The sequence below is a fragment of the Schistocerca serialis genome, chromosome 4 (genome assembly GCF_023864345.2).
Source record: "Schistocerca serialis cubense isolate TAMUIC-IGC-003099 chromosome 4, iqSchSeri2.2, whole genome shotgun sequence".
Classification (NCBI taxonomy): Eukaryota; Metazoa; Arthropoda; class Insecta; order Orthoptera; family Acrididae; genus Schistocerca; species Schistocerca serialis.
In genome coordinates, this window is record NC_064641.1 from 709,800,631 (window position 1) to 709,828,522 (window position 27,892).

The window sequence follows — 27,892 nt, forward strand, 5'->3', positions numbered from 1 at the left end:
CCTCTGGGTGTACAAAGAATCATAAGTGTTCATACAGAATTGGGTCTCCCCATCTTGCAGGGTCAAAGAACAATGTATTTAGGTTTTGGTCTGTTAACAGTACAGTAATAGCTCCTGTTAAAACAGGAAGTGGAAGAAGAAGAAGAAGAAGAAGAAGAAGAAGAAGAAGAAGAAGAAGGGCTGTAACTGCAACAGATCAAGCAAATAAGGGTTTTTGTTCTTGAGTTATACTTTTTGATCGTATATTGATTGCTGTTGTAATAAATTTTTCTGCACCAAGAATAGATGAAACACCTGCTACGTGTAATGAGAAAAAAGTTAGGTCTACTGATGTGCCCCCGTGTGCAATAGCTCCTGCTAGGGGGAGGGGAGGGGGGTAAACAGTCCAACCTGTACGAGCACCATTATCTACACTACTGGCCATTAGAATTGCTACACCACGAAGATGACGTGCTACAAACGTGAAATTTAACAGACAGGAAGAAGTTGCTGTGATATGCAAATGATTAGCTTTTTAGAGTATTCATACAAGGTTGGGGCCGGTGGCAATACCTACAAAGTGCTGACGTGAGGAAAGTTTCCTAGTGATTTCTCATACACAAACAGCAGTTGACCAGCGTTGCCTGGTGAAACTTCATTGTGATGCCTCGTGTAAGGAGGAGAAATGTGTACCATCACGTTTCCGACTTTGATAAAGGTCGGATTATACCCTATCATGATTGCAGTTTATCATATCGCGACATTGCTGCTCGTGTTGGTCGAGATCCAACGACTGTTAGCGGAATATGGAATCCGTGGGTTCAGGAGGGTAATACGGAATGTCGTGCTGGATCCCAACGGCCTCATCACTACCAGTCGAGATGACAGGCATCTTATCCGCACGGCTGTAACGGATCGTGCAGCCACGTATCGATCCCCGAGTCAACAGATGGGGACGTTCGCAAGACAACAACCATCTTCATGAACAGTTCTACGACGTTTGCAGCAGCATGGACTATCAGCTCGGAGACCATGGCTGTGGTTACCCTTGACGCTGCATCACAGTCAGGAGTGCCTGCGATAGTGTACTCAATGACGAACCTGGGTGCACAAATGGCTAAATGTCATTTTTTCGGATGAATTCAGGTTCTGTTTACCGCATCATGATGGTTGCATCTGTGTTTGGCGACATCACGGTGAACGCACATTGGAAGCGGTATTTGTTATCGCCATACTGCCATATCACCCGTAGTGATGGTATGGGGTGCCATTGGTTACACGTCTCAGTCACCTCTTGTTCTCACTGACGGCACTTTGAACAGTGGACGTTACATTTCAGATGTGTTACGACCCGTGCCTCCACCCTTCATTCGATCCTTGCGAAATCCTACATTTCAGCAGGATAATGCACAACCACATGTTGCAGGTAATGTACGGGCCTTTCTGGATACAGAAAATGTTTGACTGCTGCCCTGGCCAGCACATTTTCCAGACCTCTCACCAACTGAAAACGTCTCGTCAATGGTGGCCGAGCAACTGGCACGTCACAATATGCCAGTCACTACTCTTGATGAACTGTGGTATCGTGTTGAAGCTGCATGGGCAGCTGTACCAGTACACGCCATCCAAGCTCTGTCTGACTCAATGCTCAGGCGTATCAAGGCCATTATTACAGCCAGAGGTGGTTGTTCTGGGTACTGATTTCTCAGGATCTAGGCACCCAAACTGCATAAAATGTAATCACATGTCAGTTCTAGTATAATATATTTGTCCAATGAATACCCATTTATCATCTGCATTTCTTCTTGGTGTAGCAATTTTAATGGCCAGTAGTGTACTATAGAAAGTATCCAGCCACTCCATCAGTAATGCTGGAATTTAATATGGTGTTGGCTCATCCTTAGCCTTGATGACAGGTTCCACTCTCGCAGGCATACATTCCATCAGATGCTGGAAGGTTTCCTGGGGAATGGCAGCCCATTCTTCATGGACTGCTGCGCTGAGGAGAGGTATCGTTGTCTGTTGATGTCGCCTGGCACGAAGTCGGCTTTATAAAACATCCCAAAGGTGTTCTACAGGATTCACGTCAGGACTCTGTGCAGTCTAGTCCATAACAAGCATGTTATCGTGCAACCACTACGACACAGGACGTGCATTACAAACAAGTGCTCAATCGTGTTGAAACATTGCCATCCCCAAATTGCTCTTCAACAGTGGGAAGCAAAAAGGTGCTTAAAACATCAATGTAGGCCTGTGCTGTGATAGTGCCAAAAAAACAACAAGGGGTGCAAGACTCCTCCATGAAAAACACAATGAAACCATAACCCCACCACCTCCGAATTTTACGGTTGGCACTACACGCACTGGCAGGTGATGTCACTGAGCATTTGCCATACCCATACCCTGCCATCGGATCGCCACATTGTGTACCATGATTCGTCACTCTGCACAACGTTTTTACACTATTCAATTGTTCAATGTTTACACTCCCTACACCAAGTGAGGTATTGTTTGGCATTTACTGGCGTGATGTGTGGCTTACGAGCAGCCACTCGGCCATGAAATCCAAGTTTTCTCACCTCCCGACTAACTGTCATAGTACTTGCAGTGGATCCTGATGCAGTTTGTAATTTCTGTGTGACAGTCTGGATAGATGTCTGCCTATTACACATTACGAACCTCTTCAACTGTTGGCTGTCTCTGTCAGTCAACAGATGAGGTCGGCCTGGACACTTTTGTGCTGTATGTGTTCCTTCATGTTTCCACTTCATTATCACATCGGAAACAGTGGACCTAGGGATGTTGAGGAGTGTGGAAATCTCATGTACAGACGTATGACACAAATGAGACCCAATCACCTGACAACATTCGACGTCCATGAATTCCACGGAGCACCCCATTCTGCTCTCTCACGACGTCTAATGACTGCTGAAGTCACTGATCTGGAGTACCTGGCAGTAGGTGGCAGCACAATGCACCTAATATGAAAAACGTGTTTTCGGGGTGTCCGGATACTTTTGATCACATAGTGTAGCTTAAATCTGTCTCTGTGTAGTCTTGTAAAAAAATGGGTGTGTTCAAAAGCAAGGTGCTTACTGAAATAAGATTTTATGGATGGCTTCTGAAAAATTTCCAACAACTACAATGGGAAAAAAGCTCATCTGTATCAATATCTACCCAGTTGAGAAGCCTAGATTGTGGTTGTAGAACAGTATGTTACTGAATAAAGTCTGCAGCACAGCAGTTAGCTTCACAACCAATTGATTCTACAACTATTTCACCACAATGCAGCTGTCAATTTCTTCCCATTTCCAACCTTCTCCACATTGTGCATGTTTCACTGATGAAACTCATCTTAATTCATCCTTTCAACCAGCCATTTCTTCTTCACTTTCTTCAAGCATTTTTTTAGAAACAGTCAGTATCATTGTCTTTATCACTACATAGATCACTTCCACTGTCATTTATACTAATTTATTTGTCCATTGGTCCACTGAGCCATGCTTAAATGGTGTTACACTCAAAACACTTCTCGCAGTATAAAAACAAATGAATATTGTTGTGGCCACACGCACACAATTTTTATAAGTTTTTCCAAGCATATACACTTCACTGAAGGCCAGTAACTTGTGAACTACTGACAGATACAAATCTTAACTGTCAAATATGGAACACTTTTATTCAGCTCAAGTGCTGGCAGGCAAATTCTCAAATTTATATAAATTGTAAAGATGGGGACATAACAAGAAATATATAATGCCCAGTTCACATTTTGTGATGTAACACAGGAGACAGGTAAATAATGGAACAAGGATATTCATTCTCTCTCTCTCTCTCTCTCTCTCTCTCTCTCTCTCTCTCTCTCTCTCTCTCTCTCTCTCTCTCTCTCGTGATTAAAACAGTATAAAATTTAAAATCATTTCACAACACAATACTATATTCATGGTTCAATACATGTTTTGAAATTAAATTTACTGTACTTCAACTGAGATGTATGTTGGCCTCATCTTTAACTATATACATTTATTATTGCATGGTACTGTAATTACCGTAGCTCATCTTGGTTATACACCTACTGTGTAGTGTTGTCTTTTGCACATTATTAGCACTTTAAGATCTGTTACTTATTACATCTCTTCTACCTTGATATGTTTTGTTTTAAAAATACGGACAGTGTTATCTGCACCACCTGACACCACAAGATCAGGTCTTGACCAATCACAGCATAGCACCTTGTCTTCATGTCCACTCATATCATACAAAGGTGCCTTTGGACTGCAACAAAAAGTACATCCACAGCTTCAGCAAAAACTACAACATTATTAGAATTACATGCATTTTCATTAGTACATACGGTAATAAAAATGGAAAGGAAACTACGACCAGTCAATGACTTTTCACACACAAAGAAATGGACAAAATGAGATAAATAACTGTACACTCACACGCTGTAGAAAAGTACTGTTTCCAAATATAAATATCAGAGTCTACTGGACAGTGCATAGTGCAAAATACACATTATCACATTTGTTCACTCACTTTCATCTTTCATTCACACACACTGTATGCAAAGGATCTCTCTCATTTGGTTGTTACCATATTTTGTGAGATGCATTACGGAAGTCATGGAATTAAATGTTAAATATTGGTTCTCAAAATTTACTAAATAATATTTAATGGTATAACAGTATCCTTTGCCAACTGTACAGAATCAAATAACTTGAAGCATCACCCAAAAAATTTACGACTGACGAAACCAACTGATTCTTACTTTGTCAGCATGACTTCGAATTATTTCATGTTAACGTCTGGGCAGTATCTCAAAAATTGCAGTAGTAGACATGTTGCAAAAAATTCTGATTACTTGGGATATCTGACCTCTGCATCTACATGGATACTCTGCAAATCACATGTAAGTGTCTGTCAGAGGGTTCATTGAACCACCTTCACAATTCTCTATTTTTCCAATCTCGTATAGTGTGCGGAAAGAACGAACACACATCTTTCTGTATGAGCTCTGATTTCAGCTCTGATTTTCCTTATTTTATCGTGGTGATCGTTTCTCCCTATGTAGGTCAGTGTCTAGAAAATATTTTCACATTCGGAGGAAAAAGTTGGTGATTGGAATTTCGTGAGATGATTCCATCGCAATGAAAAATGCCTATCTTTTAATGATGTCCACCCCCAAATTCTGTATCATTTCTGTGACACTCTCTCCCATATTTCACAATAATACAAAACGTGCTGCCCTTCTTTGAACTTTTTCAATGTACTCCGTCAGTCCTACCTGGTAAGGAAACCACACCGCGCAGCAATATTCTAAACGAGGACGGACAAGCATAGTGTAGGCAGTCTCCTTAGTAGATCTGTTACATGTTCTAAGTGACCTGCCAATAAAACACAGACTTGTTTTCCCAGGATCATCTCGACAAACTCTGGTCCTCCATTTAACCTCTACATAACAGATTTTATGAATCTGCTTCACTTGATAACACTTCATAAATATACTATTAGTTATTTAACAAATGAGAATCTAAAAGTTCCTTGACCAAATAATAGTGAATCCTTTTTCTCCCAAACACCTATAAATAACATGATAGCATTGTTCAATGAACAAGGCAGTCATTAAAGTTGATATACTGCAGTATTCCATAACATGGTATTTTCTTTAATTTATTTGTTGATGCTGATGGGATTTTACACAGGCTCGAATCGAATTACAAATGTTTGCTCCACTTACAAGGAAAAATGTACCTCTCTGCCACCCACAATTGTAAAAGGGTACCTACCAAATGCATTACATAATGATAGTTTATGTTTTATATTACTTTGCTACCATAACAGAACAGTGAAAGACCCAGGCTTACCTTCTTGTGTCCCAAAGCTTCATATCCTGATCATAGCTTCCAGATACAAAAAGGTGTTCATCAGTTTTAGACCAACATACACTCTGCACCCATTGTGTGTGTGAGGTAAATGTGTTTTTGATTAAGGAACCCTCTGTAACATGGACAGGAAGCGTAAATCAATATTAATTCACTTTTTCAGCAACATTTCTGTATGCTCAAGAAAAATATATAATGAAGTAATTCCAGTTAAAGAGTCAACATGATTCCTGACAAAAATTAGCCTCAAAAATTTTTTGTTTTTCTTTTTTTTCCACAGGAATCTCAATTGTTAAAGTACACATGCCATTTGCGTAACAAACAAATTGGTATATGATTATCATAAAACTGTCAACTGATGGAATCATGAATGTTAATCTCAAAATCAGAGTATTGTTGTCATTTTAACAAGTTCCTTACATGAGGGCATTTCTATACAAACTCATCAACACTAAAAATTATTAGCAATCATTCTTGATAGCCTCAACAAATTGCAACCATAATTTATGCAGACAACATATTATCTACACATATGAGAAAAAACCCCATCAATAATTTTTACACATACAATAGGTTACGTTTATACTATACTGTTTTGAGGCATATGAAAGACTAAGAAACCCAACTTTTCTCAGGTATTTATTTATTCATTTATCTATAGCTGTGTTTGAGACTTCAAACTTGTGGATTTTATTTCTGACTTATAAGGTTTCTTTGTACAAAACATCTGAAGTAGTGTGACTGGGGGACATGAATGAAGAGCTGGTTTGCTTCACTTACACAGGGGAGGGCCCTGTAGCGCTGGCTGTCCAAAAAGCAGCTGACACTAAGGTCCACACCTGCTACATGCAGCACCTGGCCTTGTTTTTGTTTATGGTCATGGGAAATTGTAAACATTTAAAATGAAATGGTAAATTGTTGGGAATAAATTGCTTGGCTGACTGGGGTTTAAGGGACCAAACAGCAAGGTTATCAATCCCTTGTGTCGGACGGATTTACATCTCAAAAGAGTCATAACAATAAAAGGTAAACGGCTAAAAAAATGTAAAAGTGCAGTTGTGTTGTCAATGGTGAAAACAAAAGGAGGGAAGTCAGCAAGTGGGCAACCCCAAGGCTATGCTAGACGCAAGAAATATCCCACCTCTGATGCAGTACAGGCAAGACCACCTGCTATTCAAAAGCGTTCAACCACTAGAATGTAGAAGTGCGTATTGTAAAAGGAGACTAACCGAATCTAAAAAGCAATAAAAACAGAGTAAAAGGAAGAGAAAAGAGGATCTTGGCCAGGGAGGGGAGTCAGGAATCTCCAAATACAGCTTACAGTGAGAGAGACCCCAACCTTCACCACCCTGCCCCTACTCCAGAGGGAGATTAAAAACCTTAGAACTTGAAATAAAAACCAGTTTCACAGAGGAAGCAGAGAACCTGTTCAACCGTCTGCCACTATTAAGGGTAAAGTGCGGGGTGGGCTACTGACTGGAAGGCTCCACAACCACAAAGTGGGGGTGGCTCATTATGCAAAAGAAAACCATGGGTCAGCCTGATATGGCTGATGTGGAGACGACATAGGGTGGTAAAGTCCTTTCGAGAGGGGCAGAAGGAAGAACACCACGGAACATGGGTCACCTTAATCGCATGAAGTTTATTTGACAGGGAGGTAGCCTCCCAAGAGTTGGCCCATGATTGTGTGAAGTGGGATTTGATATGAAGCTGGATATCCGCCGCAGCAGGGGTTACAGAAGAAGGTGGGTAACTGACTGCTCCCTCAGCCAAACAATCAACAAAAACATTACCTGGGATACCCACAAGGCCAGGGACCCAAAGGAAGTCAACTGAACAAGCAGCATGGCGAAGATCAGTGAGACGGTCATGGATGGTGAAGACCAAGGGATGGTGGGAAAAACAACAGTCAATAGGCTGAAGGCTACTCATTGGGCCCATACATAACAAAAATGCGGTTGAGTTGGGACCGATTGATAAAGGTAAGGGCCTGGGAAATTGCCATCAATTCCGCAGTAAACACCACACATGCAGTTTGCAGGAGATGATTTTCCAAGCCAACAGAGCACGTGAAGGCATAATCCACAAGATCAGCAGAAAATGCGGTTGAGTTGGGACCGATTGATAAAGGTAAGGGCCTGGGAAATTGCCATCAATTCCGCAGTAAACACCACACATGCAGTTTGCAGGAGATGATTTTCCACGCCAACAGAGCACGTGAAGGCATAATCCACAAGATCAGCAGATTTACAGCCATCGGTGTAAAAAACAACAGCATACCGAAACTCCCATAAAATTCGGCAGAAAAAACAACGCAACACCATCGGGGGAATGGATTCTTTCGGACCTTGGCAGAGATCCATTCAAATCCGCGGCCAAGGAACTAATCAGGAGGGGGGGGGGGGGGGGGGGGAGGGATGTAAGAGAGAAGACAAAGAAGGAAGCTGAAAATCACAGTGAAAAGACAAGGCGGAGCCCATCCGGTAAACCCACCCGAGGGCAGGAATCAGGTGGGCAATGTTCTTGGTCTGGGAACAGGATAGAATAGCAACGATGAGTGGGAGAGGAACGGACAGCGATTGCATAATAAACCAGAAGCTGGGACCACCGAACAGAAAGGGGGGGGAGGGGGGATTCCCAGCTTCAACCAAGAGACTATCAACAGGGCTAGTAGGGAAGGCACTGGTGGCCAAACGGATACCACGATGGTGGACCGGATCCAGGAGGTGCAGTGTGGAAGGAGCAGCTGAACCATAAACTTGACAGAGTCCAAGCGAGACAGCACTAAAGCCCAATAAAGGCGGAGGAGAGTGGAACGATCCGCACCCCAAGAGGTGTGGGCAAAGAAGTGAAGGACATTGAGTTTACGAAAACATCTTATCTTCAGAAGTCTGATATGAGGCAGCCAAGTGAGCTTGTTGTTGAAAAGAAGACCCAGGAAACGAAACTGTGGGACCACAGGTAATCATGAACTGAGGTAGAGCTCTGGATCAGGGTGTACCATAGTATGGCAACAGAAGTGGACCACCCGTGATTTTAAAGGAGAGAACTGAAACCCGTGTGAGAGGGTCCATGAAGAGGCACACCGCATAGCACCCTGGAACTGCTGCACTGCAGAGGCCATGAAAGAGGAACTGACCCAAATGCAGAAATCATCCACATACAGAGCAGGGGTGACCAAAGGACGGACAGAGGCCACAAGTCAATCTATAGTAATGAGGAAAAGAAGTACACTCAATATGGCACCTTATGGGATGCCATACTCCTGGGTCATTGGAGAACTAAAAACAGTACCAACCCGAACCGTGAACGACCGATGGAACAGGAACTGGCGGATAAAAATCAGGAGTGGGCCCCAAAGACCCCACTCATGAAGTGTAAGATAGGATGGCTCCGAGCCGAGTCATAGGCTTTGTGAAGGTTGAAAAATACTGCAACGAAATGGTGGTGCTGGGAAAAAGCCTGTCAAACTGTGGATTCCAAGGGAAGTAAATGATCGATCGGAGACTGTCCCTCTCAGAAGCCACACAGGTAAGGGGACAAATAGAGCCCGAGATGCAACGACCCAATTGAGCTGACGGGCTACCATCTGTTCAAGTAACTTGCAAACAACGTCTGCCAGACTAATTGGCTGATAGCTTTCAACAAACAGTGGGCTCTTACCAGGCTTAAGGACGGGAACCATGACGCTATCCCTCCATTGAGAAGGGAAGTCACATTGGAGCCAAATATGGTTAAACACCGAGAGATGATGCTGTCATTGTGGAGCATTGAGATGTTGAAGCAATTGGTTATGAATGCAGTCTGGGCCAGGGGCCGTATCATGAGAAGAAGAAAGTGCGGAAAGAAGTTCCCATTCAGTAGAAGGTTCGTTGTAAGATACTGACTGACAAGGGGTAAAACGTAAGGCGGAAGCTTTGGCCTGCTGTTCCTGGTAAAGGAAAGCAGCCGGATGGGAGGTTGATGCTGATGCTGTTGCAAAATGGGTCGCTAGATGTTCCGCGAGAATCAACGGCTCCGTGCAAAGACCATCTGGGAGGGGAAGGCCCTGGAGGGTAGACGGCCGATGGCAACCTTGGAGAGAGCAAAGTGTAGCCCATACCCGCAACATAGAACCGAGAACAGTAGAACCAAGGGAAGAAACAAACCGTTCCCAACACACCCATTTGCTCCATTTGATTAAGTAATGGTCTTTGGCGCGGAAGTGTTTAAAGGTAATAAGATTGGCAGTTGATGGGTGCCTCTTAAGGGGTTGCAAAGCTCGACAGCGATCATAGATGGCAATGGCAATGGCCGTACTCCACCACGGGACTGGTCAGCAGCGAAATGGTCCAAATGAGCGTGGGATAGCAAAGCTAGCAGCTCAAACAATCGCATCAGACACGTCACGTAGGACGTCATCAATACAACCCAACAAAGAGGGAGAAAAAATGACCTGTGCAGTATACAGAGGCCAATTGGCGCATTGGAAAGACCAACAAGGTAACCTGTCCATCGGGGAGTGGGAAGGGAGCGAGAGAATCAACAAGAAGTGGTCACTATCGCGAAGGTGGTCGTGCGGCGACCAGTATAATGAAGGGAGGAGGGAGGGGAAAAGAAAGAGAAAGATCAATGGCAGAAAAGGTACCATGACCAGCACTGAAATGGTAGGGGAGCCATAACTAAGAACACATAAGTCGTAGTCCCCGAGAAGGAGGAAGGGAGGAGGAAGTTGCTGAAGAATGGCAGTTAAGGCAGCAGGTGTAAGAGTCCTGTCAGGAGAGAGATAAAGATTGCTAACTGTGACCCCAGAGTCCAGGTGGACCCTAACAGCAACCACTTCCAATGTAGTTTGAAGAGGAATCCATATGCTAGCAATGTACGTATGGACCAAAATACAAACGCCACGAGAGGCCCGCAGGGGGACGACTTGATTGCGACGGAACCCACAGAGAGCCGGCGAGTGATAATCAGTAAAATGAGATTCCTGTAGAACCACACAAGCTGCAGAGTAAAACGAAATAAGGGATTTCAACTTCGGAAGATGATGGTATCCTTTACAATTCCATTGGAGAACCACAGAACGATGATTCAAATAGGGGGTGAACAGGGTAAAGCCAGTCATGCCGCCTGGTCACCGTCTGTCACCGACAAGGAGGGGACGACATCCATGAACAGCAGGTCAGAGTCAGGTTGCGAAGGTGGGGAGAGGACCTCTGGCGACACCAGAGGCTCCTTGTCCCAGGACTTATGTTTGTTGTTCTTTTCTGTTAGAGTTCGAGGAGGGCTGTGCTGCAAAAAGGAGCCAGCTGCAGCAAGATGTGGAACAGAATGAGAGCGGGTTAACTGAGGGCCCACAGATTGTGGTTCTCGTGGTTGTCATGTGGCAGCAGATCTTTGCTCTGGAAGGTGCAGGGAAGAGGGGGGGTGTCCCAAGAGGGGCGCCCTTGACCGGCAGATGCTGAAGAAGTGGGACACTCTTCTCCAGCTGGGAAGGAGGAGCGGCGCCAGGAGGGGAGGGTGTGGGAACTGCAGGGGAGGGGGGAAGGCGAGGGGTTCGTGACTGGGGGGAGGAAGGGGTGAAAATGTAACTAAAGCCTAGCTAGACGTCATTGACACTGGATGAAGACCTGCGTACTTCTTACGATCCTCAGTGTAGGCTAAATGATCAAGGGACTTATACTCCTGTATCTTCTTTTCCTTCTTATAAGCCGGGCAATCTGGTGAACCTGGAGAATGATTGCCATGACAATTAACACACACAGGAGGGGGAACACAGGTACTCCCCTCATGGAGTGGACGTTTAAAGTCACCACAGAGAGGGGTCTGCGAACAGTGGAAAGACCTCATGGAATGTATCCCCTTCAAAGGCTACGATAAAGGCACAAATATCAATGTGATTGTCCTTCAGGCCCTTCTGAACATGCCGAACAAAGTGAACACCCCGCTGTCCTAGATTGTCCCTAAGTTCCTCATCAATTTGAAGTATGATGTCCCTGTGAAAAATTACACCCTGTACCATATTCAAAGACTGGTGGTGGTGGGGGGGGGGGGGGGGGGTAATGGACACAGGAATTGTGCCAAGATGGTCACAGGCACGAAGGGCCACAGACCTGGCAGCTGAAGCAGTTTTGATCAACAACGAACCCAACCGCATCTTGCTCAGAGAGTCCACTTCGCCAAACTTGTCTTCAATGTGTTCCACAAAAAATAAAGATTTAGTATTGGTGGAACATCCCCATCCGTCCTGGTGCAAACCAGATAGCAGGGGAAAGGATTCGCACTAGCCGACCAGCCTGATCCTCCTCCCAGGGGGTAACCATGGAAGGGATGGCTGAAGGGGCAGAAGAAGCAGCACTAAAACAATCAGTTCCATTCAAAGAGACGGCCATAGAAGAATGGCCCGAGTTCTGAACCCTTATACATTTTATTTGCATAGTGTCCGCCCTGATACCATCCACTCCGATCAGGGGCTCTCCACACGGGCGCCACCCAGCCACAGCAAAGGGCCGCCTGGCACAGCGGCCATTGCCGGGAGTTCCAATGCTCCAGGATGACAAGCAACCATTCCTAGGCTTACATGAGAAGGTCACAGGTCAGGTATCAGAAGTGTGATCCCTGTGGTTTCAGGGGGCTCAACCAAAAGGGTACATAGAGACCACACCACATGGGTTGGCTACCGTGCTGGCTATGTATCCTAGCATCAGACAACGACGTTAAGGAACTAGGACGGCACACGTTGGAGAAACTACGTAAGGTGCTCTTCCCCAAATGGCTCACACTACGAAATAGAAATTTAATTTAATAATGGAGGTCAAACCCCAGAGGATGCCAAAAGGATGAGGTAATGACGCAAAAAAACCAAATCGTATAGCCAACATAACAAGGAGGCTAGCAGGGCCAACATAAACAAGGACACCAAGAGAGGGAGAGGAGAGGGCGGAGGGGAAGGAGCAAGGACAGGAAAGGAGGGGAAGGGAAAGGAAATGCAGCCTGGGAAAGAAGGAAGGCTGCAATAGCTCAGTGCCCTGTGCTCGCCACGCACGTGCTCACGAAAGGACCGTGAACACCCTGGGGGGGTTTGGAATAAGTGTGACTAGGAACATAAAAACTCGTGTGCCTGAGCCACTTCCCATCAAAATTCCTTCTTCTATGATGTTACTTTGGAGGGAAGTAACTTCAAGGCTCTGTGAGTGAAGGGTTCTGAGGAGTGAAATAACGTATGGTCCTCTCAATCAAGCATTTCCAAAGAGCGAGTTAAAGCCTGATGGTCTCGAGTTGCAACAAGTTTCACTCACAATCTTCATGGGACTCTCCAGACTGCATATCCCTCAATGTTTTAGCCATTCTGGTATATTCAATAAGACTACCATTTAATAGGTTTATTTTATTTGTAAACAGAACAAAATCAAAATGTAATGAGTAGGCACCCAAATCACAAAGCAAATTTACTTAATTTGTTTTTCCTACATAAGAAACAGTGGGTCTTTGGTGTATAACAACAGGATGATTAAAACATCTAAATTACTATGCTGAGCAGAAGGTTTTATATAAATCATGACATCTTCCCCCTCCCCCCACCAATCCAATTTTGATGAAATAAAGCCTGCGTGCTGCCCTGAGTTATGCTCAAATTATGTGTGAAAACTTCATGAATATCTGTCCTGTTGTTTTGGAGAGCAGCGTGTTTAACAGACACAACAGTTAGTGCCCATGTCATAACATTACAACACTATTAAGAAAAATAAGTTAAAATCAACTACACATTAAGCCCTATCAAGTGGGAAAAAGAGAGCTAAAAACAAGGACTTCCACTAGGAGAAAGGTCTAGAAAATATGTCATAGAGACAGCAGAGGTCCCAGACCAAAGATTAAATGTTCTTTGAAACATTGCTACAAAGGATAAAAAGTAAAACACAGTTGACAGCCCACGCATTATTCGCTAAAATGGCCAATAACTCAGACACAAACATACACTAGAGCATAACTGGTTAAAAGGGGTGGAGGGGGGGGGGGGCATTCAGTGGGGTATGGCAAACTGTCAAAGGTTGATGACAACTAGCACAAAGTGGTGGGGGATCACCAATTAACAAATGTGATGGCTAAAAAGACAGTATCCAATAAACAACCTAGTTAAAATGATCTCCTTGCAACATGAGGGCCAAGAGCAGGTCGGCCAAGCTGTTGGGAGAGGTTTGATTTCCTGGAGGTTGTTCCCATGAGGGGATCATTGGTGATGCCAAAATGACACCACCTGCTGACAGACGGCGATATGGAGGCCATCCAGAGGGATGGAAGGGTTACCAGGCTGAGGTAGGAGGACTGCAGCCTTGGCAGCAGCGTCAGCAGCCTAATTTTCCATCAGACCTATGTGATCAGGAACCCACATGAACATCATAGGGGCCCCGTAACAGCGAGCAACTGGAAGTTTTCTTGGACCAGTTGCACTAAGGGATGGACTGTGTACAGCACACAGAGGCTCTGAGTGGTGCTGAAAGAATCTGATGGTATGACACAATTAAAAACAATGTGTGTTTGTAGGTACTGGGTGGCCTGGTAGCGGCGAAGAACTTCGTTGTGAATACTGAGCAGTGTTCTAGAAGTCAATACCCAACACCACAGTCAGTCTTAGAGCCATCAATATACACAAAGGTGCTAACGCCAAGTTTCGTGCAAAGTGAGAAACTTACAGCGATACATCGAATCCAAAGTAGTTTCCTTGGTAAGTAAATGAAGTCCAAGATGAACACAGGTCACTGCATGAAGCCAAGGCGGTGAAGGGTTCACACCCATCGGGAACATGGCAGGTAACGTGAAGTTAAGCTGCCGGAACAGCATCTGAAAGCAAACCCTGGGAGGTAACAGAGAAAAAGGGCATGGTCCATACTTGCAGTCAAGGGAGTCATCGAAAAAGAGGGCACAGGATGGGTGGATGAGCATGGTACACAAATGGCATGTGTTTCCACTGAGTATGGGAGTGGTAGTTTGATGGTTTCTGTGTAGAGACACATTATAGGGATGGTGTAAAAGGCACCAGTGGCCAAACATACTCCATGATGGTGGATTATACAAAGACGGCATAAGATGGTCGGATGTGCAGACAAATAAATGAAACATCATAGTCTAGCTTCGAATGGACAAGGGACTGGTACAAACAGAGGAGGGTAGTCTGATCCGCACCCCAGGAAGTACTGCTTACGACATGTAGGACACTGATGGACTGTGTGCAGCTTGCAGCCAGGTAAGACACGTGGCAGGACCAAGAAGTTCTTTAACAAGCATGAGCCCCAGGAACTTTTTACTTTCAGTGAACAAAAGAGCAATAGGCTCAACATGTAAAGACAGTGGAAGAAACCCATTGCTGATGCGCCACAAGTAAAGACAATCAAGACATTGCTGAAGAAGCCACTCAAGGAGACAAGTCTGTGGGGAACTGCAATAGACTGCAAAGTCCTCGGCGAAAAGGGAGCCAGAGATGCCTGGCAGGAGACAACCATAACAGGGTTATTTACTGTAGCGAAGAGGATGACACCCTGTTCTGAATGACATCATCTGCTACAGCAAACCAGAAATTGGGGAATGCGCACCCAACTGTTTATAATGGATGCAGTTTATCATCATAGGACGATGATTAAAAAAGCAGAGAACACGTTTGCACATGCGAATTGTGTCGCTGCACACGTCAGTCCACCAGGAGACCAGGACATGGCACAGTAAAGATGAAGGGTGAGGTATGAAACATTCTGCAGCAGTAAGGATAACATTCATAGGGTATTCCAGCTGGTCATCACAACTGGCAAAATGTTGTTTGTCAAAGGTTGTCAGAGTAAAGTAAAGCCTCCAGTTGGCCTTAGAAAACTGCCAATTGGGTTTACACAAAGGTAGGGTAGGAGTCAGCAAATGGATGTGCATGGGAAATGGTCACTTTATAGCATGTGACAGAAAACAAACGATTCAAGACAACTGGCAAGCTGGTCAATGCAGAACGAGAGGTCCAAATGGGAATCTGTGAATTGAGTCTGAAAGGAATATGGGAGCTCCAGTGTTAAAGAAAGATGAGGTTGAGTTGATTGAGAAGGTCAGCCAAGAGGGCACCTCTCTGACAGCTTCTTACAGAGCCCCAATACGGATGGTGCATGTTAAAGTCACCAAGCAGCAAAAAGAGGTGAGGGAGTTGACCAATAAACTGAACGAAGTCCAACCATGTGACACAGAATGATGGAGGGACATAGACATTACAAAGTGAAAAGGTGAAGCGAGGAAAGAAAATGTGGACTGCAACAGCCTGCAGCTGAGTGTTCAGTAAGATGGTTTGGCTATGGACATCATCCCAAATCATCAGCATGACTCGCCCCTGAGATGGAATGCCATCCTAGGGGGGAAGGTCAAAGCGGTCACAAAGATACGATTCTTTTTCTTGGAGGCAGAACATGAGCTGATGCTGTGACTCCATGAGCAGCTGCAATTCCTCCTTGTTGGATCTAATGCTATTACTATTCCATTGGAGAAGAGTCAACTTGAGAAGAGCCATAATGGGGAATGGGGAGAAGGAAACAATATGATAGTCACCAGGGCTGCCAAGTACCACCTTTAAAGATTCCTTGCTGCAGGGAGCAGAGGCTGGAGGGGATCCATGAGATCTACAGAGACATTGGCATTCTACCTTGGTCGGCCTATGGGTTTCAGGGCAGAAGAACAGTAGACAGTACACAACAGTGAAATGGAGGTCATCCAGATGAGTGTATCTCACAGCGAGCCTGTTGATGACAATCTCCAAGTTGAGGAAGGAGATTGTTTGCCTTTATTAGATTTCTTAGAGCCTTTACGGTTGGCAGATGAAGACTCAGATGTTTGTTGGCTGAAGGGATGTAAAAAGTCTTCATGGGAGTATACCTTCTGTCCTTTCCGGTCTGTGGATTGCATAACAGGTGATTTTGCCACCAAGAGTGAAAATTTAGTGGCTTCTTGTGCAGCTGTAGGAGGGGAGACAGGGGTGTTACTGCAATACTGGGCAATTTTCCAACTGCAGTGCTGAATTGGAGACCACAAGTCTGCATTGCCATGTCCTTCATGGAGCAACGCATAGCAAGAATGGTACTACAGGTGCCATATGGTAAAATGCAGGGCTTTCAACAAGCCAACAACTTCCGAGCAATAGGATGAGGTACTTTTTCCCTTCACCTGGATGACCCACTCTTCAAGATACAGGGGACATTCACTGGATGGGGCAGCATGGTTGCCATTACAACTGATATAGCATGGAAAGGATGTGGGCATTCATCTTCATGAGCATCCCTACCACAAGTAACACATTTGGTCATGTTTTGACAGGACATGCAAGTGTGGTTGCAATGCATTGGGTCCAGCTGTGAGGACTTCATCTGCAATGGAAGTACTACTTGATCAAACAAGAGAAAAATAATGTGCATAGGACTAAGGTGGCCTCAACCTTTTTCATTACCAGAGGACTGCAGGAAATGTGTGTGAGTACCCATATTGAGGATGCACAGCTCGTGAGATGTCATGAGGCCCTGTAAAACCCGACCCCGAGAGCAAGTATTGGTCGAGCCCCCAGGACATGATGGGCATTGAAGTCTCGCAGGAGGAGGAATAGTTGTGGGAGTTGTGAGAGCCTCAGTCTAGTGCGTCATGCGGAGAGAAATACAGCGAGCAAACAGTGATCCTTTGACACACATGAATTTCAACTGCAACTGCTTGAAGGTCAGTAGCCATGGCGAGAGCAGAGGAGTAGTGACAAACACTGCGACACCTCCCTTGGTGCTTTCCCCCTGATAGGTCATCCTTGTGGTATAGCATATATTCCTGTAGCACAGGGACATCAGTATCTTTATAATGCGTTTCTTGCACAACAAAAGCACAGGGGACATGCCTGTGCTAGGAGTTTCAGTTCCTCCATGTGAGTCCTAAACATTCATGTTCCATTGCAGTACGGAAGCCATGCCATCGGTGCAGTTTTAATTAACCCCTATCTTTGCATTGGGGAGGTGAAGCACTGGAAGAGCGAGGGGGAGTGGAGGGGCTGCCTGGATACAATGCATCTAACTCCATGATATCTCCCTTATGAGTCAGATGGGAAAGAATGATGTCCAGCAGCATTTGGGACAGCTTTTGATCCCAATGTCGTGAGCCTTTCCCTGCACCCTGTCCCTTTGAGGTTGGTTGGTTGGTTGGGGGATTAAAGGGACCAGACTACTATGGTCATCGGTCCCTTTTTCCAAAGACAAAGAACACCCACAGAGAATAAAAACGAGGAACAGAAGAGATCACAGACGATACAGAACAAGAGAAACAGACAAGGACAAGACAAAACGAACGAATACCACATAGAGAATGACGGTGGTTGGCCGACCATAGAAATAAAAAAGGAAAAGCCAACCACTTAGAAACACATTAAAAAAATCAGCGTAAAATCATAGGCCAAAGGCCAGAATCAACACAAAACAATAAAATAAAACAGAAACACTCAGATTAAATGATAAAATCCCCCTGCCCGAATAAAATGTAAAACTATGTCAGCCAGAGCGGAGTCGTCTGTTAAAAGGGCAGGGAGCGTATCAGGCAGCGCAAATGTCTGCCTGACCACAGCTAAAAGGGGGCAGGCCAACAGAATGTGGGCCACTGTCAAAGCCGCCCCGCAGCGACATACAGGAGGGTCCTCCCTGCGCAGTAAATAACTGTGTGCCAGCCGGGAGTGGCCAATGCGGAGCCGGCAAAGAACTACCGAGTCCCTGCGAGTGGCTCGCAGGGATGACCGCCACACAGCCGTCGTCTCCTTGACAGCACGGAGTTTATTGGACATTGTCAGTTCGCGCCATTCCTCGTCCCATAGCGCCAAGATTTTGCGGCGGAAGACTGCCCGCAAATCAGTCTCAGGGAGGCCAAGGTCCAGAGATGGCTTGCTGGTGGCCTCTTTCGCCAGGCGGTCAACATGTTCGTTACCCGGGATACCGACATGACCGGGGGTCCACACAAAGACCACAGAGCGGCCGCAACAGGCGAGAGTATGCAGAGACTCGTGGATAGCCATCACCAAACGAGAACGAGGGAAACACTGGTCGAGAGCTCGTAAACCGCTCAGGGAATCGCTACAGATAACGAAGGACTCACCTGAGCAGGAGCGGATATACTCTAGGGCACGAAAGATGGCGACCAGTTCAGCAGTGTAAACGCTGCAGCCATCCGGCAAGGAACGTTGTTCGGAACGGTCCCCTAGAGTGAGCGCATACCCGACACGACCAGCAACCATCGAACCGTCAGTGTAGACAATACCAGAGCCCTGATACGTGGCCAGGATAGAATAAAAGCGGCGGCGGAAGGCCTCTGGAGGGACTGAGTCCTTCGGGCCCTGTGCCAGGTCCAGCCGAAGGCAAGGGCGACGAACACACCATGGGGGTGTATGCAAAGTAGCCCGGAAAGTAGGTGGAACAGTGAAAACCTGAAGCCCAGAGAGAAGCTCTTTGACGCGGACCGCTATTGTACAACCAGACCGGGGCCGACGATCTGGCAGATGGACGAGCGATCGCGGGAACAGGAGACGATAATTTGGATGCCCAGGCGAGCTTAGAACATGGGCAGCATAAGCGGCCAACAAACGTTGGCGTCGGAACCGCAGGGGAGGTACACCTGCCTCCACTAGTACGCTGTCCACGGGGCTGGTGCGGAAAGCACCAGTGGCAAGGCGTATCCCGCTGTGGAGAATTGGGTCCAGCACCTGTAACGCAGATGGGGATGCTGAGCCATAAGCCAGGCTCCCATAATCCAGACGGGACTGGATTAACGCCTGGTAGAGCCGCAACAGGGTAAAGCGGTCGGCGCCCCAGCGGGTGTGGCTCAAGCATCTCAGAGCGTTTAGATGCCGCCAACACGTCTGTTTAAGCTGCCGGATATGAGGCAGCCAAGTCAACCGGGCATCGAAAACCACCCCCAAAAACCTGTGGGTCTCCACCACAGCAAGGAGTTCGTCGGCAAGATCAAGCCGCGGCTCAAGATGGACTGTTCGGCGCCGGCAGAAATGCATAACGCGGGTCTTGGCTGCCGAAAACTGAAACCCATGGGCTACAGCCCAAGACTGCGCCTTACGGATAGCGCCCTGTAGCTGACGTTCAACAGCTGCAATGCTGGGAGAGCTGTAATAAAGGCAGAAGTCGTCAGCATACAGGGAAGCGGAGACAGAGTTTCCCACGGCCGCAGCAAGACCGTTAATGGCTATTAAAAACAGACAGACACTTAAAACGGAACCCTGTGGCACACCGTTCTCCTGGACGTGGGAGGAACTATACGAGGCCGCGACTTGCACGCGGAAGGTACGACACGACAGAAAATTGCGGATAAAAATCGGCAGAGGACCCCGAAGACCCCATCCATGGAGCGTAGAAAGAATGTGATGACGCCACGTCGTATCGTACGCCTTCCGCATGTCGAAAAAGACAGCGACCAGGTGCTGACGGCGGGAAAAGGCAGTACGGATGGCCGACTCCAGGCTCACCAGATTGTCGGCGGCGGAGCGGCCTTTACGGAACCCACCCTGAGATGGAGCCAGAAGGCCCCGAGACTCCAGTACCCAATTCAAGCGCCGGCTCACCATCCGTTCAAGCAACTTACAAAGAACGTTGGTGAGGCTAATGGGACGGTAGCTGTCCACCTCTAAAGGGTTCTTTCCAGGTTTCAAAACGGGGATGACAATGCCTTCCCGCCATTGCGACGGAAACTCCCCCTCGACCCAAAGACGGTTGTAAAGATCGAGAAGGCGCCGCTGGCAGTCCACTGAAAGGTGTTTCAGCATCTGACAGTGGATGCCATCTGGCCCAGGAGCGGTATCAGGGCAAGCAGCTAGGGCACTGCGAAATGCCCACTCACTGAATGGAGCATTGTAAGATTCCGGGTGGTTGCTGCGAAACGAAAGGCTCCGACGTTCCAGCCGCTCTTTAATGGAGCGGAAGGCCTGGGGGTAATTCGTAGAAGCGGAACTCATAGCAAAATGCTCTGCTAAGCGATATGCAATGACGTCGGAGTCGGTACAAACGGCTCCATTCAGTGAGAGCGCAGGGACGCTGGCAGGGGTCCGATAGCCGTAGACGCGTCGAATCTTGGCCCAGACCTGCGAGGGAGTGACATGGAGGCCAATCGTGGACACATACCGCTCCCAGCACTCCTTCTTGCCCTGGCGGATAAGGAGGCGGGCCCGCGCACGCAGCCGTTTGAAGGCGATAAGGTGGTCGAGGGAGGGGTGTCGCTTGTGACGCTGGAGCGCCCGCCGGCGATCTTTAATCGCTTCAGCGATCTCAGGCGACCACCAAGGCACAGCCTTCCGCCAAGGGGACCCACAGGAATGGGGAATGGCAGATTCGGCGGCAGTAACGATGCCGGTGGTGACCGATTGAACCACCGCATCAATGTCATCGGTAGAGAGAGGCTCAAAAGCGGCAGTGGAGGAGAACAAGTCCCAGTCAGCCTTATTCATAGCCCATCTGCTAGGGCGCCCAGAAGAGTGGCGCTGTGGTAGTGACAAAAAGATCGGAAAATGGTCACTACCACACAGGTCGTCATGCACACTCCATTGGACAGACGGTAAGAGGCTATGGCTACAGATTGAAAGGTCAATGGCGGAGTAGGTGCCATGCGCCACACTGAAGTGTGTGAAGGCACCATCATTTAACAGCGAGAGATCGAGCTGCGACAATAAATGCTCAACAATGGCGCCTCGACCTGTGGCCACTGACCCACCCCACAGAGGGTTATGGGCGTTGAAGTCGCCCAATAGCAAGAAAGGTGGCGGCAATTGGGCGACCAATGCAGCCAGGACATGCTGCGAGAAATCACCATCCGGCGGAATGTAAAGACTGCAGACAGTAACAGCCTGTGGCGTCCACACGCGTACAGCGACAGCCTCTAAAGGCGTCTGGAGAGGGACAGACTCGCTGTGCAGAGTGTGAAGAACATATATGCAGACGCCACCAGACACCCTTTCATAAGCTGCTCGGTTCTTATAATAACCCCGATAGCCACGGAGGGCGGGGGTTCGCATTGCTGGAAACCAAGTTTCCTGGAGAGCAATGCAGAAAAAGGGTGAAGGCCGATAAGTTGGCGGAGCTCAGCTAGATGGTGGAAGAAACTGCCGCAGTTCCACTGGAGGATGGTGTTGTCCATGGCTGGGAAAGGCGTGACGGGACTGGGAAGGCAGATTACGCCGCTGGGTCACCTGCTGCCTCCAAGTGAGCACCTGCGCCAGTGCTTTCCATGGCGCTGGAGGGACTGGCGAGATCGAGGTCCTCAGCGGACGCCAGGATCTCCACCTCGTCCTCAGACGCAGAGTTTGAGGGTGGCGGTGGGACAGGTGCCACCGCAATGTCAGGTTGCTTGGGAGCCTTTTTCTTCAACGGCTTCGCACGCTGTGCCTTGGGAGGGTCTGGCTGGGAGGGCCCCACTGGGTCAGTCTCAGGGACGGACGACGACCGTGAAGCCCTATGACCAGCGACCGGTTGTTGTTTCAAAACTTTTCGTGGGTCCGTTTTGACACTGGGCAAAGCCTGGGAAGGGAGGGCCCCAAGGGACCCCTTCCTGGCTGGAGTGGCCGAAGAAGCCCTACGCTTCTCCGGCTGGGAAGGGGGGACGAATGTCCCCGATGGTTGGGGTGGTGTTGCTCCTGGAGTAGATGGAGCAACAGTGGGCGAAGTGCCCCCCACAACCAAGGGGGCCGGTGCATTGAGACATAGCTGAGAGGCAGCAGTACGTGACGACACGGGAGAGGATCGGACTGCTTGTGCAGCAGCGGCATAGGTGGATATCATGGGCACGGGATGTAGCCGCTCATATTTCCGCCTTGCCTCGGTGTAGGTCAGGCGGTCCAGGGTCTTATATTCCATTATCTTCCTTTCCTTCTGGAAGATCCGACAGTCCGGTGAGCAGGGGGAATGGTGTTCTCCACAGTTAACACAAATGGGAGGCGGAGCACATGGAGTATCAGGATGCGAAGGACGTCCGCAATCCCGACACGTGATGCTGGAAGTACAGCGAGATGACATGTGCCCGAACTTCCAGCATTTAAAACACCGCATCGGAGGAGGGATATATGGTTTCACATCACAACGGTAAACCATCACCTTAACCTTTTCGGGTAAGACATCACCCTCAAAGGCCAAGATGAAGGCACCGGTGGCTACCTGATTATCCCTCGGACCCCGATGGACGCGCCGGACGAAGTGAACACCTCGTCGTTCGAGGTTGGCGCGTAATTCATCGTCGGACTGCAGAAGAAGATCCCTGTGGAATATAATACCCTGGACCATGTTGAGACTCTTATGCGGCGTGATGTTAACGGAAACATCCCCCAACTTGTCACAATTGAGCAACCTCCGTGACTGGGCAGAGGATGCCGTTTTGATGAGCACAGAACCAGAGCGCATCTTGGACAGGCCCTCCACCTCCCCGAACATGTCCTCTATATGCTCCACAAAAAACTGGGGCTTGGTCGACATGAAAGATTCTCCATCAACCCGCGTACACACGAGGTACCGGGGTGAATATTCTCCACTGCCTTCTTGAGCAAGTCGTTCCTCCCATGGAGTAGCTAGGGAGGGAAACGATCTCTGATCCAATTTCTTCACGTTGAGGTTAGACCTCGATCGCTTAGAGACTGCTGGTGGAGGCCCACCAGCGATAGATGATGTACCACGCTTCATTGCGGGTCATCCGCCCTGATGCCACCTACTCCGACCAAGGGCCCTCCCCACGGGCGCCACCCAGCCACAGCAAAGGCCACCTGGCAGGATGGCCATTGCCGGGAGTCCTGATGCCCCAGGGAGATGGGCATCTACTCCTTGGCATACGTGGGGAGTGAACGGCGCAGGCATCAGTAGAGCGATCCCTGTGTTGTCAGGGGGCTACAACCAAGAGGGTACATGGCGACCCCACCACAACGGACTGGCTACCATGCTGGATCTGAGGTGCAAAAATGGCCAACGTCGTCGTCACAGTTAAAAGAAACACTGCAGAGTGCAGCGTGGTAATCGCCCAAGAGATCGAAAACGAGCGGGACACCATTGCAACGACGAGAAAGACGGCTATAGGTCTAATTGCACGAAGGATACAGTGCACCATGTAAGGTGCCCTTCCCCAATTGGCTCGCTCTTCGGAATAATTTAGATAGATGGAGGTCAAACCCGAGAGGGGACCATCACAGAAGGCCGAAACGTTGGAGACTCCTTTTAGTCGCCTCTTACGACAGGCAGGAATACCGCGGGCCTATTCTTACCCCCGAACCCGCAGGGGGATGTCCCTTTGAGGATGAGGGGAAAGTGGACGCTAAGAGGCACTCTCCTTTTCTTTTACCTTCTGTATGCTCAGTGTGGAACTGTTGTTGGTATTTCATTGTGAAGCTGGCTGGATTGCTCTGTCCTTACTCTTTTTCCCTTGATGTGTACACACGTAAGTACAGGTGCTTGTGGTGGATACAGGCACACTAGGCATCGTCTATGTCTAAGTGTTTGCCTTAGGAATAGATTTCTGCACCATGGAAGAAAATCAGGTGACAAAGACAGAGGGTTTCGTCACCTTATATTCTTTTTTGGTTTCGGCATAGGGGATCTGCTTGGTCATGTATCTCCTGTATTTTGCATTCTTCAGCAAGAAGAGGGCAGTCTCGGCTCCAGACTGGGTGGTTCCCCAGAGCAGTTGATGCAGATCACTCGAGACAGGCAGTCAGTCCCAGCGTCATAAGCGGCTTTTCCACAGTTCGAGATATTGTTGAGGTGTCATCATTACCCACTGTTCAACGTAGTATAGATTACAAAACTGCATATACTGACAGAGGTCCTACAAAGAGCACAGGGAGTAGCTATACCACAGGCATAAACTGGATGGGGACAGAAACAACTGTGGTCAACAGAACAAGACTAAGGAAGGATTCACAGGACAAAAGAAAGTACTAATAACAAGCAAAGACAGCTCCTGAAAGACAGATACGACTTGATCTGTATCGTGATGCTAAACAAATATCAAAAACAACTGAAGACGACAAGGCAAGACTACTGGACCAATTTTGTAAAAACCCAGCTACAAAACGACATCTGGGGGCCAACCATTCAAGATAGAAACAGAATGAGTTAAGACAAGAACAGTTCTGTTAACACTAAAACAAGCTGATGGCACAATGACCAGAGGATGGAGAAGCACAGCAGAATATCTTCTGAACAGGCTCCTCCCAGATGACGACCCCACACAAGACGAGCGACACCATGCTGACCTAAGAGAGAGCATGAGGCAACCATACATCAGTGACAGTGTAACCGTGCAATTCACGCAAGAAGTTGCTACGGCAATCAGAAGGCTTAAAAACTGAAAAGCATCCGGCCCAGACAAAATACTTTCAGAAACATTAAAAACAAACAGTAACACAAATCACACCTTTTCTTACTAACATGTTCTATGAGGCACTACTAACAGGCCTAATTCCAAACCTCTGGAAAACTGCTAATGTAGTAATAATCAGGAAATCACACGACAAAGAGCCAACAGAACCCAAAACGTACCAACCGATCTGTCTCTTGAACACTCTCGGCAAGGTATAGGAAAGGCTCCCGTGTGACCATTTACAATCACACAGACACCTCCTCGGCCTAACACCCAATCAATTCGGCTTCAGGGAAGGTAGATCAATAGAAGACGCTGTTGACCAAGCACTGGCAATTACAAATAGCATCAGTGACAAATACGCAGCCACCATTCTAATCAACATAGCTAAGGCTTTTGACAATTTGTGGTGGCAGTCCATTTTCGCCAGGTTAAGGGAAATGAGGCTATCAGCTTCCCTCTACAATAGCCTCCTCGACTACTGCAGAGGCAGAGTGGCAGAGTGGAGGGCTGGTACATGGAAGGTTGTCAAGAGAATAACAAAGGGATGTCCACAGGACTCGATCTGCGGAACAATATTCTGGGATATCGCAATCGAGCCCTTGCTGAACGCCCTGGACAGTGACAATAGGGTAAGAGTGTGGTGGCTTACGCAGATGACCTGCTCGTAGTGGTGTCAGCCAACTCGAGAGCAGCACTAGAGACAAAAGGTATGCAACTGCTTCAGAAAATTAACAGCTGGTGCAAAGAAAATAAATTAAAAGTAGCTCCCAACAAAACTGTATATTTACTGCTCAGAGGGACACGACAGAGGAATCCAATTAGACAATACAAGCATACAGAGGAAGCAAGCCACACATTATCTCGGACTGCATCTAGATGAAAAACAGACTTTCAACCATCATATAAAATTGAAAACTGACAAAGTCTTCAAAATTATGCACAAACTAGCAAGACTAAAAAAAACTCAGTACAAATTACCTATTAAGATAATAAGGACCTACCACATAGAATATTTGAATCCATCGCATGCTTCGCCGCACATGCTTGAGCTCACAGACTGAACATACAGACTAACAAGACAATTGCAAGATGAGGTCAACGTAGTGTACTCCTGAGAATGAGTGGAGCCTTCAACACCACAACATTAGAGGCACATTGCGTTGTGATGGGGACCTGCTCTATAGACATAACAATACATTATAAAGCTGCACTTTACTGGTTTAAGAGGGACAGATTGGGACTAACTAACAATGAAGTATGCGTATGCAGAGAAACTGGGACACCAAAACATGTCACACACAACGGCAATGACATCGCCACAATAATACGTAATCCTGATGACTGGAAAACAGTAAATAGCATAGACGGTATTGTATCCAACACTCTGCATGAAGATTGCCAGAATCTCCAATGGCATGTTTCGTTTCTTCCAACTTCCAACTCACAACTGGGACCTCCACTCTCAGACGGGAGTGGGGGTTCACCCATCTTAGGTGGTCGTTCACAACTCAGGTCATACCTCCAGAACTCCTGACAGTGGGACAATCAGCAATTGGGTAGGTGACTGCTCAGGCAATTAACCCTCCCTGGGCCTGGACTGTACCAGGGGGTTTGTCTGAGGCGTACCGGTCCACCTTAGGCTGGGAATTGTGTGTTACCCAGTCACCTATTACATGTCAAACGCATGAACCAGCATTCACAAGCACAAAGGTAAAAAGAAGAAACTTCAAAACCCTGAAGCAGAGGTACAGGAGGAGTTGGAGATGAAGACAGATAGAAAAACATGAGGGACTGTTCTGATATTGGGCTACTGAAACTGCAACATCCACTTCCAAAAATATACAAGACATATTCTCCAAGGGAGGGGAAAAAGAATAAGAATAGGAGGAGGAGGAGGAGGAGGACGAGGAGAGACAAGCAGCACGGAAAGGAAGAGGTGCTGCAAAGGCTGGGGGCCCGTGGTAGCCAAGCACAAACTCACCAAAGAGTGTGAGTGTGTGTGTGTGTGTGTGTGTGTGTATTTTTTGCTCATGAAGGCTGTGACTGAAAGCTTTGTGTACGTGTCTTTCATTGTGCCTGTCTGCAACGTAACATATATTTTTTATGGTAAGCAGCACTCTACCTTTACCTACTTTGTTGATAAAATAAATATATAATGTGACTGGTATCCGTTTAACGTAAGTTTTTCTTTTTTGCCCCTTGCCCACAGATCACTTTTGATATCTACCTAAAAAACTTGTTAAGAGACAAAATTCTTTTAAAGTATTAATATCACACTAAGTTGGTACAAACAAAAATAACTTAACATTTTGAGTTGTATCAACATTCATGAAATAATAGTTTGAGATTGTTCAATGCTCACCTTTTGACCTCAGGTCATATAAACGCACATGCCTGTCAGCTGAGGCTGTTACAAGTGTTCTGTTCAATGGGGACCAATCAGCATCAAAAAATGGCTTGTTCCCAACAAGTTCAGTTTTAATGCCACCAAGTTCAGCATCCCATGTTCTTAATGTGTGATCCCAAGAGGAAGTGCATATTTCACTGGAGTCAATCCACAAGGCAGAAGAAATGCACTCTTTATGGCCTTTTAAAGTAAGTACAGGAGTCTGAAAGTGAATCAACAGTACAATGAAACATTTTTCAAAATAAACTGCCATAGAAAAATACATATTTTC

General features: G+C 47.0%; 1 protein-coding gene across 2 annotated transcripts in view; it reads right to left on the reverse strand.

Moving 5' to 3' along the window:
- The window catches only part of LOC126473227 (ribosome biogenesis protein WDR12 homolog), a 61,098-nt gene that overhangs the window by 16,685 nt on the left and 16,521 nt on the right, over nt 1-27,892 (reverse strand). Inside the window, exons 7-9 of one of the 2 annotated variants that reach the window (XR_007586421.1) lie at nt 27,577-27,823; nt 5,847-5,979; nt 4,029-4,254 (exon numbers count right to left, since the gene is read on the reverse strand). Coding sequence is in view for 1 of the 2 variants with exons in the window: in XM_050100142.1 (XP_049956099.1) it covers nt 4,107-4,254; nt 5,847-5,979; nt 27,577-27,823 (528 nt within the window). In the remaining variant the exon portion in view is untranslated. Of the gene's footprint in view, nt 1-3,885; nt 4,255-5,846; nt 5,980-27,576; nt 27,824-27,892 lie in introns of those variants that run through there. The other variant, XM_050100142.1, reaches the window with a different exon arrangement.